Here is a 17,697-nt window from a genome sequence, read left to right as displayed (position 1 = left end):
CAAGGAAGACTGATGTTTGTTTGGGTTGGACTAGAAGACCTCCAAGGTCCCTTCCAACTCTGTCATTCTATTATCCCTTTATTAGTCTCTCACCATCTGGCCAATTAGGTTCAAGCTCAGCAGCTAAGCAGGGACAAGCTTGGTAACTACTTGGATGGATGGTCACTAGAAGATCCACAAGCTGTGGGTTAGCCTGGGAAGGAAGTGGCTTTTGTAAGGAGTGGAAAAGCCCAGCCAAGCCCTCTGGGTTTTGATCATTGTGACCTTGCCTGCCTGAAAAAAAGTTGAATCCAGAACAAAGAAAGGACAAAAATTCAGTCTGAATTAATGCAAGCTATTTTCAGATTGCATCCCCATCTATTACCTACTATAGGCTTTGTAGAGCCTATAGTAGAGCCTTGGTGGAGCAGTGGGCTAATGCCTCCTTAAGTAACACTAGCTGCCTGCAATTAGTGCAGGTTCGAGTCCCACCAGGCTCAAGGTTGACTCAGCCTTCCATCCTTCCGAGGTAGGTAAAATGAGGACCCAGATTGTTGGGGGCAATAAACTGACTTTGTAATAATGCCGCTTGGGTGGTGTGTGAAAGCCCTAATAAGCAGGCATATACATAGAATGAAGGCTACTGCTAAGCTTGTAAGCCACCCTGAGTCTTCAGAGAAGGGCGGGATATAAATGGAATTAAAATAAAAAATAAAAATAAAAATAAGTATATTTTTTATGTCTGTATTTGTACCACACCGTCACCGTGGCTAATGAATTAATGATTTCCTGAGTTCAGACAATATACTGAATTCTACACTATCCAGTTGACATCCAAGAGTTGGAAGGGGCCTTGGAGGTCTTCTATCCCACCACCACCCCCGCTCAAGCAGGAGACCCTATCCCATTTCAGACAAATGGCTGTCCAGTCTCTTTTGAAAAGCTTACAGTGCTGGAGCACCCACAACTTCTGAAGGAAACTCATTCCACTGATTTATTGTTCTCGCTGTCAGGAAATTTCTCCTTAGCTCTAGGTTGCTTCTCTCCTTGGCTAGTTGAGCTGAATTCCTGCAGTACTTTAAACCGCCCCCAGGCCAATCAACATTAAAACCAGCCAGTTTCGGCATGTTGGGCAGATACGACCAGAAGACTGTCTTGTGAATGCCATGCCTATGCATTTAATCCATTTTCTTTCTGCCAGATTCAGAGTTTTAACTTTGTGGTTTGCTGTGGAATAATTTTATATGAAATCCTAACATAAAACAAGGAAATGCCATACCCCTCCTTTGTGGATGAGTTAAATCAGCCATTACTCTTGCTCAATGTCTGTTGACTAATATCTCAGATATTACAATTGCCATTGTTATTGATTTGCTTTGTCTCATAAGTTAAGGATGGGGGCTAAAATCTTGTAGTTGCCTCAGTTGGTAAAATCAGACCACCAGCAACTTCTCCAAAATGGATGCAAAATGGGTGCAAGCGGAAGGAAGGAAGGAAGGAAGGAAGGAAGGAAGGAAGGAAGGAAGGAAGGAAGGAAGGAAGGAAGGAAGGAAGGAAGGAAGGAAGGAATACAGAGTTGGAAGGGACCTTGGAGGTCTTCTAGTCCAACTCTCTGCTCAAGCGAGACCCTATACCATTTCAGACAAGTGGCTGTCTAATCTGTTCTTAAAAACCTCCAGTGATTGAGCACCCACAACTTCTGGAGGCAAGTCATTCCACTGGTTAATTTCTCTGATTAACTGTTCTAACCAAGGAAGGAAGGATTTAAACTCCCAGAATCCTGGGAGTTTCTGAGAGCTGAAGCCCACCCATCTGCAAATTTGCCAAGATTGAAAAGTACTGGCCTAAAGCTAGCAATGATTATTACAGAAGTGAAAGCCAGAGTGATGAACGTATTGGAGCAAAATTCAGGAGATTCAGCTTTATTCTCTCTACACAAGGAAGTACTCCAGGCCAGTCCTTCCCTTTCAAATTCAAAATCAGGATGGTGTAGATGCTGGAGTGATCTATCCAGATTCTATTCTACTCCCAGCCCCAGAAGTCCACTAAATGACTTTGGGCCAGTCCTTCCCCCTCGGCTCAAGAGCCCATGAGATGGCCCACCCTCAGCCACAGAAGCTCCCTGGGCACTTTGGCCCAGTTCTCTTCTCTCAGCCCAGCCCATCCAACCGGGTTGGTACTGTGGAGAAAATGGGAAGAGGAGAATATTGTGTCCATCTCCTTGAGCTTCACAGAAAAGTGGGATGTGCATCTAACAAACTTATAAATAAATGAAACTACATAAATAAATAAGATTAGAGATGGCTAGGTGCTAGGAGAAAGGATGTTCCTCAATGCTCAGTGGCTGTCTTCACTTTACTTGATGTTCCTCAATGCTCAGTGGCTGTGTTCACCTTACTTGATGTTCCTCAATGCTCAATGGCTGTGTTCACCTTACTTGATGTTCCTCAACGCTCAGTGGCTGTGTTCACCTTACTTGATGTTCCTCAACGCTCAGTGGCTGTGTTCACCTTACTTGATGTTCCTCAACGCTCAGTGGCTGTGTTCACCTTACTTGATGTTCCTCAACGCTCAGTGGCTGTGTTCACCTTACTTGATGTTCCTCAATGCTCAGTGGCTGTGTTCACTTTACTTGATGTTCCTCAACGATCAGTGGCTGTGTTCACCTTACTTGATGTTCCTCAACATTAAATCACATGCTGGCTTAATTGGTGCCCTGTTTGATCCAACATGCTAAGACAGTAAAGAGGTTATCACTTCAAGCTGAATCACAAGTTACCCTTCTCCACTTTTACCATCTTTACTATGTTGTGCAAGTCTAGTGAAAAAAATGATGCTCTCGCCCAAACAAAGGATTCCACCAAAGTTCATCTTCTTCAGAAGCATCAGAAAATTGCCTCGATGCCTAGGTTCTGCACCACTCAAAGATGCACACTCTAGCGCTATCAGGAGGATATAAAGGAGGCGTCCAACCTTAGCAGCTTTAAGACTTGTGGACCTCAACTCTCAGAATTCTCCAGCCAGCCATGGGAAAGTCCACTGGTCTTAAAAGTTGCCAAAGCTGGACATTCCTGATGGAAAGATTGCTATCGTAGATCCCCAGCCCAATTCAGCCTTTGAAATAATGGCATGGATCCCTTTTATTCAAGGCCCCTTTATTCAAGGAAACCTCTCACTTGAAAAAGAATGTCTAGAGTTCTTCTACTTTTTGGGAGCTCCCTCTTTCGTTCCGTTCATCAGATCACTGAGTACAATCAGCAAAACAAACACAGAGAAAAAGATTGCAATGAAACGCTGTAGCAAGAAAGCAGCAACTCGAAGAAACGTTTTGCTCCTGAGTGTCTTAAGTTTTGAAGGAGAAAGTATTGCACCGAAACAGACGGTGAAGACCCATCACCCATGCCAGAGGCCCTGCAGGATCAACGTCTTCTCTCCTCCCTTCCAGAGAAGAGACCACCTAGGAGCAACCAAGTTGGATCTAGACCCCAGAGTTCTTACCACCGAAGCACGGTTGATGATCGGTGGTGAATCAAAGACTGCCCAAGCTTCACGCTGAACCCTTTCTACAGAAGCCCTTTCAAAGCTTCTCATAACCAAGCACCCCAAACCAAAATCCAGAAGCACCCATCTTTGCTTTTCTGGAAATATTTCTGCCTCTTTCCTTCATTTGCAAGTCTGGGAGGATCTCAGCCATCATCTGCAGCACGGGCTCCTACTATTTTGCTCAGCCACATTCTGCAGAGCCCCCATCTCCTTTCCCATGGTGTCCATCTTCCAGGGCCAACTCTTCTTCATTCTCCTTCCCAAACTTTCTGTTTCCTCACCTCATGCATCCCCTGGTCCATATTTCCCATCCGGCTGCTTCGTTTGCATCCCTCTCAGCCACCAGTTCCCCTTTCCTTCCCCTCTGCTGTCACTAGCTGTGCCTCTGGCCATCCAGAAATAAATAATACCGTGATTGTGCCTGAATCGAGGAGGGGCCACCGAGGGCCACTTGAGGCCAGTCCACACAAGGGCCCCATGTTTGCTATTATCCTTCCCTGAGCCTCCTCCCAACACGACAATAAGACAGTCAGTTGGAATCTCCCAACACACAAACGCACACAGAGAGAGAAACACGAGGCTCCTATCCCCGCCACGTCTAGTCTTTGACCCCACTGATCCAGAACATCCTTCAGGGCACTGCAGAGACAGCATAACTGGGGCAGCTCCCAGGCCAGAAGCAAGCAAAGGCTGAACCCGCCAGAGGATCGCAAGCTAAGGCAGAAGCCACCATGTTCTTTCTTAGCGTTTATCAAGAGGGTGAGAAGCAAAGCGCACGCACCACCAATGGTGGCTGGAACAAACCAGCTGCATGCAAGTGCAAGCGATATTAACAACCTCGCTTTTAGAGAGACAAGGGGGGAGAGAGAGAGAGAGAGAGAGAGAGACGCCCCTTTGTGAGACATTAGGAATGAACCATTGGGAAATGCAGGCCGTTCTCCATAGAGCTTCAGGTCCATGGACTGGGGAGACAATCCCAACTCAAGCTTTGCAACACTGCGTTTAGCCTCGGCTTTCCTCTCTGTGGACCCCCGGATTTGCTTCCCTTTCCAGCAATCAGCCCTGCGGTGGGTCCCACCTCAAGAGTAAAAGCCCTGCCTCTGGATGCTGAAGGCAGACGTGGAAGGGAAGAGGCTGTTTGTGCAAAACAATCGGCAGAGGCAGCTTCCCCGGTTGGATAATAGAATGGCACACAGCTCGGGGACAAAGGGGCAGCCAGGAAAACAATTCCCCCCTTCTTTGGGGAGCAGGAATGAGTCACACACCTGGGAGCCAAGCCAAGGGCTCCCCACTCTCTCCATTGGGGGTGGGGGTGGGGGGGTCCTCCCCTTCCAGGAGCAAGCTGGAGGCAGGTGCGTTTCGAAGGCATGTTGGCCAGACATCTGGGAAGAAGACTGCCAGGCACCCACCCACCCACCCTCCTGCCTCTAGATCAAAGCCTGGTATTGTTAGCTCCTGACATGCAGCCACCGAAACTACTTCAGCTATGACATCTGTGATCACACGCCAGGCAGCAGCAAGGGAGACGTCATTCGAGAAGGAAAGGAAGAAAGCAAGAGAAAGAAAGAAAGAAAGAAAGAAAGAAAGAAAGAAAGAAAGAAAGAAAGAAAGAAAGAAAGAAAGAAAGAAAGAAAGAAAGAAAGAGAGGGGGGAGGGAGGGAGGGAGGGAAGGAAAGAAGGAAGGAACGAAGGAACAAAGGAGAAAGAAAGAAAGAAAGAAAGAAAGAAAGAAAGAAAGAAAGAAAGAAAGAAAGAAAGAAAGAAAGAAAGAGAGGGGGGGAGGGAGGGAGGGAGGGAAGGAAGGAAGGAAGGAAAGAAGGAAGGAAGGAAGGAAGGAAGGAAGGAAGGAAGGAAGGAAGGAAGGAAGGAAGGAAGGAAGGAAGGAAGGGAGGGAGGGAAAGACCCTCCCTTCAGCCAAGGAGTGAAACGCCAAGCCTTGCGTTGGAAGGAAAACCCCGGGCTTTGTAACAGAGAAGAAAGCCCCCCACCCACCCTGCTTGCCAGAGGTGTGTTTACCCTCCCCCCACTCCCCTCCATGTCGAACATTGTCTGCCCTGCCGTCTCCCTTCTTTTGTCAGGCACAGAGGCCACCCAGCACAAACACTTGGGGCCTTGGACAGCAGGTGTGGAAGGGGGGGAATGGGGGGAGGGAGGGAGGGAGGGGGAGACATAGGGTGGAAAGGGTGGAGGGGAGGCATTACCTGCAGTGTGTCCTGTCATACTGCTTCCAGACCATCCACCCCTTGGAGGAAGGAAAAAGACCCCGAGAAACAAACGCCCCACCTGGGCATGCAGGAGAGAGGAGGCGAGGGAGGAGCGGGCCGCCGGAGGAAGGCACGCGCCTGGCTTAGTCCATCCCAGGGTCTTCCTTCCCCCAAAAGCCACTCCTGACCTCCAAAGCAGCATTAATAGCTGGGATGCCTCAGTGCCTCCTTGCTGTTCCCTAGCTCATGCTGTCATCAGGTTTCCACAGCCCGGATTGGCTGCAGGGAAGCAGATAATAATACTACTAATAGCACTGGCAGAGCCGGAGTCGACAAATCTTATGTTTCAAAGACCGGCAGCTTCCAGAACTGCAAGGAGGGGGACCCAGGGCAGAAACTTGAATTCAGCCGGAGGGTTGGAAATTGAGCCTTACGTAAGGCACAAGGCTCTTTTCTTTCCCCCCCCCCGCCCCCCTTCGCCCCAGTCAGCAAAGAAAGCCCCAGCAGCCAGAAGACCAAAGAGGGGAGGTGGTGCAGATTCCAAGAGCATTCGGGGGACCCTCCAAGACCCTCCAAAGAATATCCCCTCTCTGGAAAAAGGGAAGGGAAGGGAGTAAATGAATGAAAAAGGAAAGGAAAGGAGGAAGAGATGCAAAAACCAGATCATGTGGGGCTAGCATGGAGCCTCCAATTTAGCTAGGAAAGAATATCTTTTCCCTGCAAAAGGGAAGCAGAGCGGGGAGGGGGGGTGTGCTGCCAAGATTAGAAGAGCATTTAGGGAACCCTCCAAGGAAACAATATCCCCTTCCTGCAATAAAGGAAGGAAGGAAGGAAGGAAGGAAGGAAGGAAGGAAGGAAGGAAGGAAGGAAGGAAGGAAGGAAGGAGGGAAGGCAAAAACCAGATCATGTGGGGCTAGTATGTACTGCTCTGTACTCAAGAGGACTAGAACATTTTTATTCCCCTCTTAAAAAGAGCCTAATTTCAGAAGGCAAAGACATAAGCAACTCAATGCACCAGAACATTTGAGGAAATTTTCAGTTGGCCTGTCCAAATTTAAAACAAGATTTTGAAAGTCTTGCCTAGTGGTTTGGAATTCTGTTTGTCAAGTTTCTCTCCCTCTGAAAGAGAGAACACGAGACTTTCTCCAGAATCCAGCCAAACCTGCAAGTTTGCTCCCTTCTACCCAATGATACAACAGCCAATATCTGCTGCTTCAATCAGCCGGGGGCATTTTATGGCCAGTGTCCACTTTAAAACCATTTTAAATATATATATATATACCAACAAGGAAGACAGGAAAGCAGAATTGTGAGCATCTGAATAAGCTGGGGTTTCTTTTAATTTTCTGAAAAACCTGTCTTGCTCTGCACCAGACATAAGCACATAAAAATGGACGTCTTCTGGAACAGAACAGGTGGCCCACCTTGGAGCATTAATTGCAGAGCAATCTGAAGAAGCGTTAACATTCATCATGGGGAACATTTCTGATGGTGCTGAAACTTTGACATTAAGGGATTTATGTTGCTATGTTGAAACCTCTCGAGACTATAGAGTTGACGGCGTTGCCTTGCCATGCTTCACAAATCTAATGTTACCTAATACTACACACAATATACAAACAATATCTCACTGCGCCCCAAGCCAGCTGAGGAACCATGTTTTGGGTTCACCTAAAGAACAGAAGCCCGAATTAGATCTCCTGCTAGGACACAGGTGTACTTAAACCAACATGCTCACCAGCAATTGGATGAATCCATATTCACACAAGGGATGAAATATAATCTAACCCAGCAGACTGGGTTTGCCCAGTGTGTTCTCTTCCCAGAAATAATCAGGGTTAAACGGAATAAGCCTTAGTAGGTTGTATGAATGGAGCCGCCAGATCTTCAACTGATTTTATACAGTGCGGAGGTAACCTACGGCTGCCAGGAACAAAGCAGTCTATGCCTGAATATCAACTGGCTTCCAAAACTATTTGCTTGGCAAATGCTGGAAATGAGAAGTTCCAGAGTAGGAAGATTTATGCTCTTGATCCACAGCAGTTCTTCTGAGGTTCTTGAGGAGACAGAGCTACACAAGTGTAGAAACCAAGATGTCCCCCAATGTCAGTGTCTCTCTGGAACTTACTTTGGTGCTTCCTGGGCTTATGTTCATATCAGTTAAGTCAGGCACACAACAAAGCAAAGTAAGACACTTTTTTGTTCCTATTGGTTAAAATGGGCAACACAATCATTACTGTCCAAGATGGGTGGCTGTTGCCTAATGCTTTGCTCGGAAATATGTCAGACACAAAAAATTGGAGTTGGTTGAAGGCCAGAGAAGGCCAACGAGGAGAGACCTCAGCACTTGGTCTTCTGGGAAATGAAGTATTTGTGACTGACCTAGAAAGAGTGCAGAGAAGAGCCACAAAGATGATTAGGGGACTGGAGGCTGAAACATATGAAGAACGGTTGCTGGAATTGGGGTATGTCCAGTTTAATGAAAAGAAGGACTAGGGGGGACATGATAGCAGTGGTCCAATATCTCAGGGGTGGCCCCAAAAAGAGGGAGTCAAGCTATTCTCCAAAGCACCTGAAGGCAGGAGAAGAAGCAATGGATGGAAACTAATCAAGGAGAGAAGCAACCTGGAACTAAGGAGAAATTTCCTGACAGTGAGCACAATTAATCAGTGGAACGACTTGCCCCCAGAAGTTTTGAATGCTCCAACACTGGAAGTTGTTAAGAAGAGATTGGACAACCATTTGTCTGACATGGTATGAGGTTTCCTGCCTGAATGGGGAGTTGGACTAGAAGACCTCCAAGGTCCCTTCCAAGTCTGTTATTCTGTTGATAACTCCATTGACCTCATCCACCATTCACCATCCATCTTCTTGTGGGCGCCCATGACATGCTCTTAAAATTCCAAGGAACTCCACTGCACAGATTTTGGCTCCGTCTGTTTCTTAAGTTGGCAGTGAAAAGGATATTTTACAGGAGGCTGACGTCTTTGGTGTTTGGAGACATTGGGAACAAATGACAGCCATGAGGGAGCGTTGCCTAGTCACAAAAAAGCTACCATTTCTCAGAATGTGTGACATTCCTTATTACTTCAGCTTATTTTTGTTTGTTTTCTGGATGTGGGGAAATCATCCAAATACTGCTGTGATCCCCATGTCCTTTTCTTAGGAAGACCCCAGCAAATCTTAAAATTGGGGAGGGGTGGTAGGGGAGAGGCAGAAGCATTCTCATCAACCAAGGATAGACCATTTGGGGGCATCATGGCCAGGATGCAGCCTTGAGAAACCTTGAAAGCTGCTTCAACAGTTGCCAACAAAATAGTCTTATTTTGGTATAAGGAATATACAAGGAATAGGAAACTTCCTAAGAGTGAGGACAATTAATCAGTGGGACGGTTTGCCTTCAGAAGTTGTGGGTGCTCCAAACACTGGAGGTTTTTAAGAAGAGACTGGACAGCCACTTGTCTGGAATGGTATAGGGTCTCCTGCCTGAGCAGGGGGTTGGACTAGAAGACCTCCAAGGTCCCTTCCAGTTCTATTCTGACAAATACTTAATAGGTTGCATTAGCACCGCATGCTTAATTCATCTGTTTTCTGGGTTTCCACAAGACAGAAACCTTAAGTTAGCTAAATCAGATCAGTTGATAAACCATACAAAATCTTACCAAGGTGCATACTGACCAGTCTCAGCAGGTGTCGAAGCACGCACTGGGTTTAGATTTAAGCTGATTGCTTTTGAATGGACCCTTAAACTATACAAAACAAGAAAGGATCACATTATATATCAACAAAATAAATTAACCTATTCTCCAAAGCACTTGAAGGCAGAATAAGAAGCAATGGATTAAAATTAATCAAAGAGAGAAGCAACCTAGAACTAAGGAGAAATTTTCTGACAGTTGGAACAATCAATCAGTGGGACAGCTTGCTCCCAGAACTTGTGGATGTTCCAACACTGGAAGCTTTTAAGAAGAGATTGGACAGTTGTTTGTCTGAGATAGTCTAGTAGGGTCTCTTGCTTGAGCGAGAGATTGGACTGGAAGACCTCTGAGGTCCCTTCCAGCTCTGTTATTCTGGTCCTGCCCTGCCCATTTCTTTGTTCCAGTCTTGTTTTGGGAGAGGGAAATAAACCCACCTAGAGATCTGATAAAATTGTCAATCCAAATGATGTTAGAAGCTACTGTTTTCCTGGGCACCTTCTCCTGCAAAATCATTTAAATATCTACCAGTAAAGGGATAGATAGGTGGATGGGAGGTATACATATATATATATATATATATATATATATATATATATATATATATATATATATATATATATATATATATATATATATATATATATATATATATATATATATATATATATATATATATATATATATATATATATATATATATATATATATATATATATATATATATATATATTATGGTGGATGGTCACATATAAATGTAAATAGAGACACTGGAATGATTGCGTAAATCACAGAACCAGCCAGCGTTATATTATGTTAAACAAACAAATAAAAAAAATGTGGAACAAGTTATGCAGATTGTAGTTCCCAAATCTGTTTAAAAGGAAGAGAACGTAAAGATCCTTCTTATTTTGTGTGTTGTTCAGTGCAACCGCATGAACATATAGCAAAACCCTTTGAGGCTAAATGGGGAGAACATCTCTGATCACATAACAAGCAGCTTCCCTGTTCTTCCTGCAACCCATCAGGGCTGTTGAGAACTCTTAAACAGGATCCAAGTTATCTCAGAAAAGTTATCTTTCCTGGTGTCTGTGATGATGACTATCTTTTTAACCTACCAGCCGCACAAAGGATCAGACAGCAATCCTAAGAGACTACTACTAGTAGTAGTGGTGGTGGAGTAGTAGTAGTAGTAGTGGTGGTGGTGGTGGTGGTGGTGGTGGTAGCCTTGTGTTTATTTTATTTTATTTTGCCTTCTTTGCCTATGTGCTTCACACGGACGAAGATGCTTTACGACAGAGGATGCATTTGGGGAAAAAAGGGAGCAGGAATAGCGTGGAAAACTCAACAGTCAAGTTTTGGACTGGCTGTGGACTATGATGTCATGGTTTCCCAGCTGGGTTGTGATTGGCTGGAGGGGAGCGGAGCATCTGCTGAGAGCTTAAGGGGCTGGTTAGATGCTGGAGGTTCAGACTTTTTCAGAACAGCTTTGCATCAGGGCTGGTTGTCGTGACAACCTGGGCACAGTCAGCAGCCCCTCCTGATAAGGGAATCATAAAACTCTAGCCCACCTCTCCCCACACACACACACACACAACCCCCCCCCCCCAACCTGGTGCAATCTTCCATCCAAAGAGATCCTTGGTCTAGTCTCCATGCACAACCTTTGTCTGCTGCAAAGGACTTGAGAGATAAGGAAACCTGTCACGATAGATAACCACAGATTGAATGTCCCAATTCTCCTCATCCCCGACAGCTGGTCATGCATAAGTAGTAGAAATGTTTGCTAGCCCCGGGCCCAGGAGACCAAAGTGGGGTTCAAAAAGGTTGATTCAAAAACTTTACAGTTCTCCTTGCTTTTTCTGTCAGCTCCCAGATCCCAAAATTAATAATAGGAATGCTACTTGGTCTCCTTGTAGACCAGTGTTTCCTAATCTTAGCCTTTTTTTTCTCAGATGTGTGCTGGCTGGGGAATTCTGGGAGTTGAAGTCCACAAGTCTTGAAGTTGCCACGGTTGGACTCCCCTGAGGCTATGGGTCTTTTTTCCTTTCCAGCAAGACTTCTTCTACATGGGGGCCTGGGGGTTGGGGACCCTGGCATATTTCTTTTCTTTTTTTTTTTTTGCCTTACATCATGTATTCCACTACAATCCCACAGCTGCTTTTCAAAAGGCAATTGGACTTTCTTGGTTTTGTCCAGAAACTTCTTGGATGAGAAGAGAAATATTTTCAAAGACAAATCCAAGAAAGCCCGGTTGCCTTTTGAAAAAGCACCTTTGAACAACCAAGACCTGGATGATGGAGAATCTCCATAGACGTTCCGCTACAGTAATCTTCCCCAACTGATGTTCTCCAAATATACAGGAACTACCCATTCCTTCTCAGCTAGCTGGGAAATCTAGATATTGTCCCAAACAGGAGCGTAGAATAACAGAATTGGAAGAGACCTTGGAAGTCTTCTAGTCCAGAGGTCCCCAATCTTTTGGGCATCAGGGACCGGTTCCGTGGAGAGAGGTTTTTCTGCGGACCGGAGGGGGCGTGGTTTTGTGTGCTGCCTGCATCCTGCAGATGGGGCTTTGCTTGTTTGTGCAGACCGGTTGCTGGCATGCTGCGGCCTGGTACTGGTCCATGGACCGGGGATTGGGGACCCCTGTTCTAGTCCAACCCCCACTTGAGCAGAAGACCCTATAACAGGGGTGTCAAATCGCTGGCCCGTGGGCCGGACGCATCATGATGAAACCACACCCACCCCATTGCTGGCAATGGGGGAAAAGCTCCGATACATCGCGCAAGGTCACATGACATCACAAGTTTGACATGTCTGCCCTATACCTTATTTCAGACCAGTGGCCATCCAGTCTCTTCTTAAAAGCCTCCAGTGCTGGGACATCCACAACCTCTGAAGCAAGGCATACCACAGATTCCACTGTTCTCACCATTAGGAAATTTCTCCTTAATTCCAGGTGGCTTCTCTCCTTGATTAGTTTCCATCCATTGTTTCTTTTCCTGCCTTCTGGTGCTTTGGAGAATAGCTTGACTCCCTTCTTCTTTGTGGCAGCCCCTCAAATACTGGAATACAGCTATCATGTCCCCCCCTAGTCCTTCTTTTCAACAGACTAAAGGTAAAGGTAAAGGTAAAGGTTCCCCCGCACATGCGTGCTAGTCGTTTTCGACTCTAGGGGCCGGTGCTCATCTCCGTTTCAAAGCCGAAGAGCCAGTGCTTGTCCGAGGACGTCTCTGTGGTCATGTGGCCGGCATGACTAGACGCCAAAGGCGCACGGAACGCTGTTACCTTCCCACTGTAGTGGTCCCTATTTTTCTACTTGCATTTTTATGTGCTTTCGAACTGCTAGGTTGGCAGAAGCTGGGACGAGTAACAGGCGCTCACTCTGTTACGCGGCACTCGGGATTCGACCCGCCAAACTGCCAACCTTCTGATCGACAAGCTCAGCGTCCTAACCCACTGAGCCACCGCGTCCCATCCTTCAACAGACTAGACATACCCAATTCCTGCAACTGTTCTTCCTATGTTTTAGCCTCCAATCCCCTAATCATCTCTGTTGCTCTTCTCTGCACCCTTTCCAGAGTCTCAGCATCATCAAGGAGAGCCAAACAGAGTTAAAAAGGTGGCCACAGCTAGACCATGAAGCTCTCCTATCTGTTATTTATATGCAATGGATGGATGCATGTAACACATCAAGATTGTGCTGATGTGGTCATCAAGTTATGGGTGCAGCCTGCTCCATCCATTTTAAGGAAGCTGTACAAGAGAATATTTAACAACTGAATGCACCCAGTTTCTCTTTATTTTCATGGGACAAGCTAAAATATGATGCTGCTTTGCATAATAAAATAAAAAGAATACAGAGCTAAAGCAAGTCCATTTCAACAGACAGTGGATAGGAAACCTCTACGAAGAAATTCACAAAAGATCCACAGTTTATACACACATTTATATCACTGTTACAATGTAGGCATTCCCTCCCCCCCAAAAAATTCCATAAACAGGTCATTAACCCCAAATCATTTTTATATACTAACCCTTTCCCTTAATCATAGATTATCATTAGTTTTGGAACAGGAAAAATGTTTAAAGCCTTTTTGAGAAAACCTTTTATTTCCCTTAATTAGGTGTTGCCTACTGTGATATTTGTAACTTTTCTTGCTTTTCTTGTCATTATTGCTTTATTTTATTGCTTCATTTGTATGTTTCGTACCATGTTTTGACATACATTTTAATGCAGGACTTGAATTGTTGCATGAATCATATTGTAAACAATGCAGCATTTTTTATAAAAAATAAGAAGCCATATATGAGTAATTCTCAACTTACAGCAGTCCATTTAGTGACTGTGGTGGGATTCGAATAGGTGAACAACCGGTTCTCTGTGTGGATGCCACTTCCGGAAGTCCATTCTGGGCCTGGGCAACAAAAAAATTAGCTACCGGTTCTGCCAAACTGGTGCGAACCGGCTGAATCCCACCACTGGACAGAACCCTTTCTCACACAACCTTTGCAGCATCCCTGTGGTCACATGATCCAAATTCAGGCACTTGGCAACTGACTCCTTTTTATGACGGTCGCAGTGTCCCGGGGTCATGTGATCACATTTTGCAACCTTCCGACAAACACAGTCAATGGAGAAACCGTTTACTTATCATGTTGCTCACGTAACAATTGCAGTGATTCAGTTAACAATTGTGGCAAGAAAATGGGGCAAAATTCACCTAGCAACTGTCTCGCTCGACAACGGAAATTTTAGGCTCAATTGTGGCTGTGCAAATTTTTAAGCAAATTAATGGAACAAAATTTGTCTTTTTATAGCCTATCCATACAGCTCCAAATATATTTATTGAGAAATATGTCCCACCGAGTTCTCATATGCTTTTCCTTTTTTCCCCCAGCTGTATTTTAACATCATGATATTTAAATATGAAAATTAACACGCTTCAATTAAGCACCGTCATCAGACTATCAGATTGTCCTTAATGGCCCCTGGACTACACTGCGATCATATTGCATTAGAGCTGCCTTTGAATGCTGGTTGAATTTAACATTTTATCGCAGCGCAATAATATCTCAATACTGATTCCACATACTGATATACATCTGGATAGGGATCCAAGTTGCGGAAGACTGATTTGAAGAATAAATGGATAAATTTAAATTAAAGGGGGGGGGCGTTATTTTCCTTCATTTCATGAGACAGGGTTTCCAAGGCAAGACATGTTACAAGTTTCTGAGGTCAACTCTTAAAGTTGCCACGGTTGAGGACCCTTGAAGTCGAGGACTACCTGTATAGCTTATTGAGAATAAACCCACAAGTGGATCATGGATTCTTCAAGATTTAAATATGAAAATTAACACGCTTCAATTAAGCACCGTCATCAGACTATCAGATTGTCCTTAATGGCCCCTGGACTACACTGCGATCATATTTCATTAGAGCTGCCTTTGAATGCTGGTTGAATTTAACATTTTATCGCAGCGCAATAATATCTCAATACTGATTCCACATACTGATATACATCTGGATAGGGATCCAAGTTGCGGAAGACTGATTTGAAGAATAAATGGATAAATTTAAATTAAAGGGGGGGGCGTTATTTTCCTTCATTTCATGAGACAGGGTTTCCAAGGCAAGACATGTTACAAGTTTCTGAGGTCAACTCTTAAAGTTGCCACGGTTGAGGACCCTTGAAGTCGAGGACTACCTGTATAGCTTATTGGGAATAAACCCACAAGTGGATCATGGATTCTTCAAGATTCAGAGCAGCAACCCAGAAAAAGGGGCTGGTGCGCTTTTTGCACAAATTCACTGCCCAGTTTTAAACGGGATTAAAACAGTCGGTGGCCTTTCAAATCCACTTCAAAAAAAAAAAAGCTTTGTTTTGCAGCCCGGCCCCCGGGAAGACAAACAGGTTTTGTAAGGGGATATGCAAAGATCGCTTTCACGAGGAAGCCTCCCCGACCGAGAAGGGGCGAAGAAAGAGAGAGAGGTGAAGGATCCAGTTGCCGGTGTGGAGTTACAGCATTTTCATTCCCGGCCATTTGATCCCCGTTTGCAGTGATCAAATGCTGCGCTCCGCTCCGTTAGTCGCTTGCACCCAAAGCAGGTCATAGGGGTGGGGGGAGGACAATGAAAGAAGGGAAGAGGGCAGGGTTGTGGAACTTTGGGGGGGGGCGAACCAGAAAGCAAAGTAGGATAGGATAGGATAGGATAGGATAGGATAGGATAGGATAGGATAGGATAGGATAGGATAGGATAGAGAAGAGAAGAGAAGAGAAGAGAAGAGAAGAGAAGAGAAGAGAAGAGAAGAGAAGAGAAGAGAAGAGAAGAGAAGAGAAGAGAAGAGAAGAGAAGAGGAGTAGAATTCTATAGAATAGAATAGAATAGAATAGAATAGAATAGAATAGAATAGAATAGAATAGAATAGAATAGAATAGAATAGAATAGAATAGAATAGAATAGAATGGAATGGAATGGAATGGAATGGAATGGAATGGAATGGAATGGAATGGAATGGAATGGAATGGAATGGAATGGAATGGAATAGAATAGAATAGAATAGAATAGAATAGAATAGAATAGAATAGAATAGAATAGAATACTGTAGAGTAGAGTAGAATACTGTAGACTAGACTAGACTAGACTAGACTAGACTAGACTAGACTAGACTAGACTAGACTAGAATAGAATAGAATAGAATAGAATAGAATACTGTAGAGTAGAGTAGAATACTGTAGAATAGAATAGAATAGAATAGAATAGAATAGAATAGAATAGAATAGAATAGAATAGAATAGAATAGAATAGAATACTGTAGAGTAGAGTAGAATACTGTAGAACAGAATAGAATAGAATAGAATAGAATAGAATAGAATAGAATAGAATACTGTAGAGTAGAGTATAGAGTAGAGTAGAATAGAATAGAATACTGTAGAGTAGAATAGAATGGAATAGAATGGAATAGAATAGAATAGAATAGAATAGAATAGAATAGAATAGAATAGAATAGAATAGAATAGAATAGAATAGAATAGAATAGAATAGAATAGAATAGAATAGAATACTGTAGAGTAGAGTATAGAGTAGAGTAGAATAGAATAGAATACTGTAGAGTAGAATAGAATGGAATAGAATAGAATAGAATAGAATAGAATAGAATAGAATAGAATAGAATAGAATAGAATAGAATAGAATAGAATAGAATAGAATAGAATAGAACAGAACAGAACAGAACAGAACAGAACAGAACAGAACAGAATAGAATAGAATAGAATAGAATAAACCATATGGAATGGAATGGAATGGAATGGAATAGAATAGAATAGAATAGAATAGAATAGAATAGAATAGAATAGAATAGAATAGAATAGAATAGAATAGAATAGAATAGAATAGAATAGAATAGAATAGAATAGAATAGAATAGACCATATGGAATGGAATGGAATGGAATGGAATGGAATGGAATGGAATGGAATGGAATAGAATGGAATAGAATAGAATAGAATAGAATAGAATAGAATAGAATAGAATAGAATAGAATAGAATAGAATAGAATAGAATAGAATAGAATAGAATAGAATAGAATAGAATAGAATAGAATAGAATAGAATAGAATAGAATAGAATAGAATAGAATAGAATAGAATACTGTAGAGTAGAGTATAGAGTAGAGTAGAATAGAATAGAATACTGTAGAGTAGAATAGAATGGAATAGAATGGAATAGAATAGAATAGAATAGAATAGAATAGAATAGAATAGAATAGAATAGAATAGAATAGAATAGAATAGAATAGAATAGAATAGAATAGAATAGAACAGAACAGAACAGAACAGAACAGAACAGAATAGAATAGAATAGAATAGAATAGAATAGAATAAACCATATGGAATGGAATGGAATGGAATGGAATGGAATGGAATAGAATAGAATAGAATAGAATAGAATAGAATAGAATAGAATAGAATAGAATAGAATAGAATAGAATAGAATAGAATAGAATAGAATAGACCATATGGAATGGAATGGAATGGAATGGAATGGAATGGAATGGAATGGAATAGAATAGAATAGAATAGAATAGAATAGAATAGAATAGAATAGAATAGAATAGAATAGAATAGAATAGAATAGAATAGAATAGAATAGACCATATGGAATGGAATGGAATGGAATGGAATGGAATGGAATGGAATGGAATGGAATGGAATGGAATGGAATGGAATAGAATAGAATAGAATAGAATAGAATAGAATAGAATAGAAT

At 43.2% G+C, this 17,697-nt stretch overlaps 2 protein-coding genes across 2 annotated transcripts in view; one reads left to right on the top strand and one right to left on the bottom strand.

The window, feature by feature from the left end:
* The window catches only part of PAK3 (p21 (RAC1) activated kinase 3), a 90,321-nt gene extending 84,484 nt beyond the window's left edge, over positions 1–5,837 (bottom strand). Inside the window, exon 1 of the mRNA XM_081336696.1 lies at positions 5,724–5,837. The gene's annotated coding sequence lies outside the window, so the exon portion shown is untranslated. The remainder of the gene's footprint in view (positions 1–5,723) is intronic.
* The window catches only part of CHRDL1 (chordin like 1), a gene marked incomplete at its 5' end in the record, with an annotated part of 114,282 nt that continues 98,887 nt past the window's right edge, over positions 2,303–17,697 (top strand). The window contains one exon of the mRNA XM_081336438.1: positions 2,303–2,690. Within this exon, the coding sequence (XP_081192564.1) occupies positions 2,303–2,690 (388 nt within the window). The remainder of the gene's footprint in view (positions 2,691–17,697) is intronic.

This window comes from Vipera berus (assembly GCF_964194415.1).
Source record: "Vipera berus genome assembly, chromosome: 11".
Lineage (NCBI taxonomy): Eukaryota > Metazoa > Chordata > Lepidosauria > Squamata > Viperidae > Vipera > Vipera berus.
Note: the sequence above shows the minus strand (reverse complement) of the source record. Positions and strands in the feature narration are given on the sequence as shown.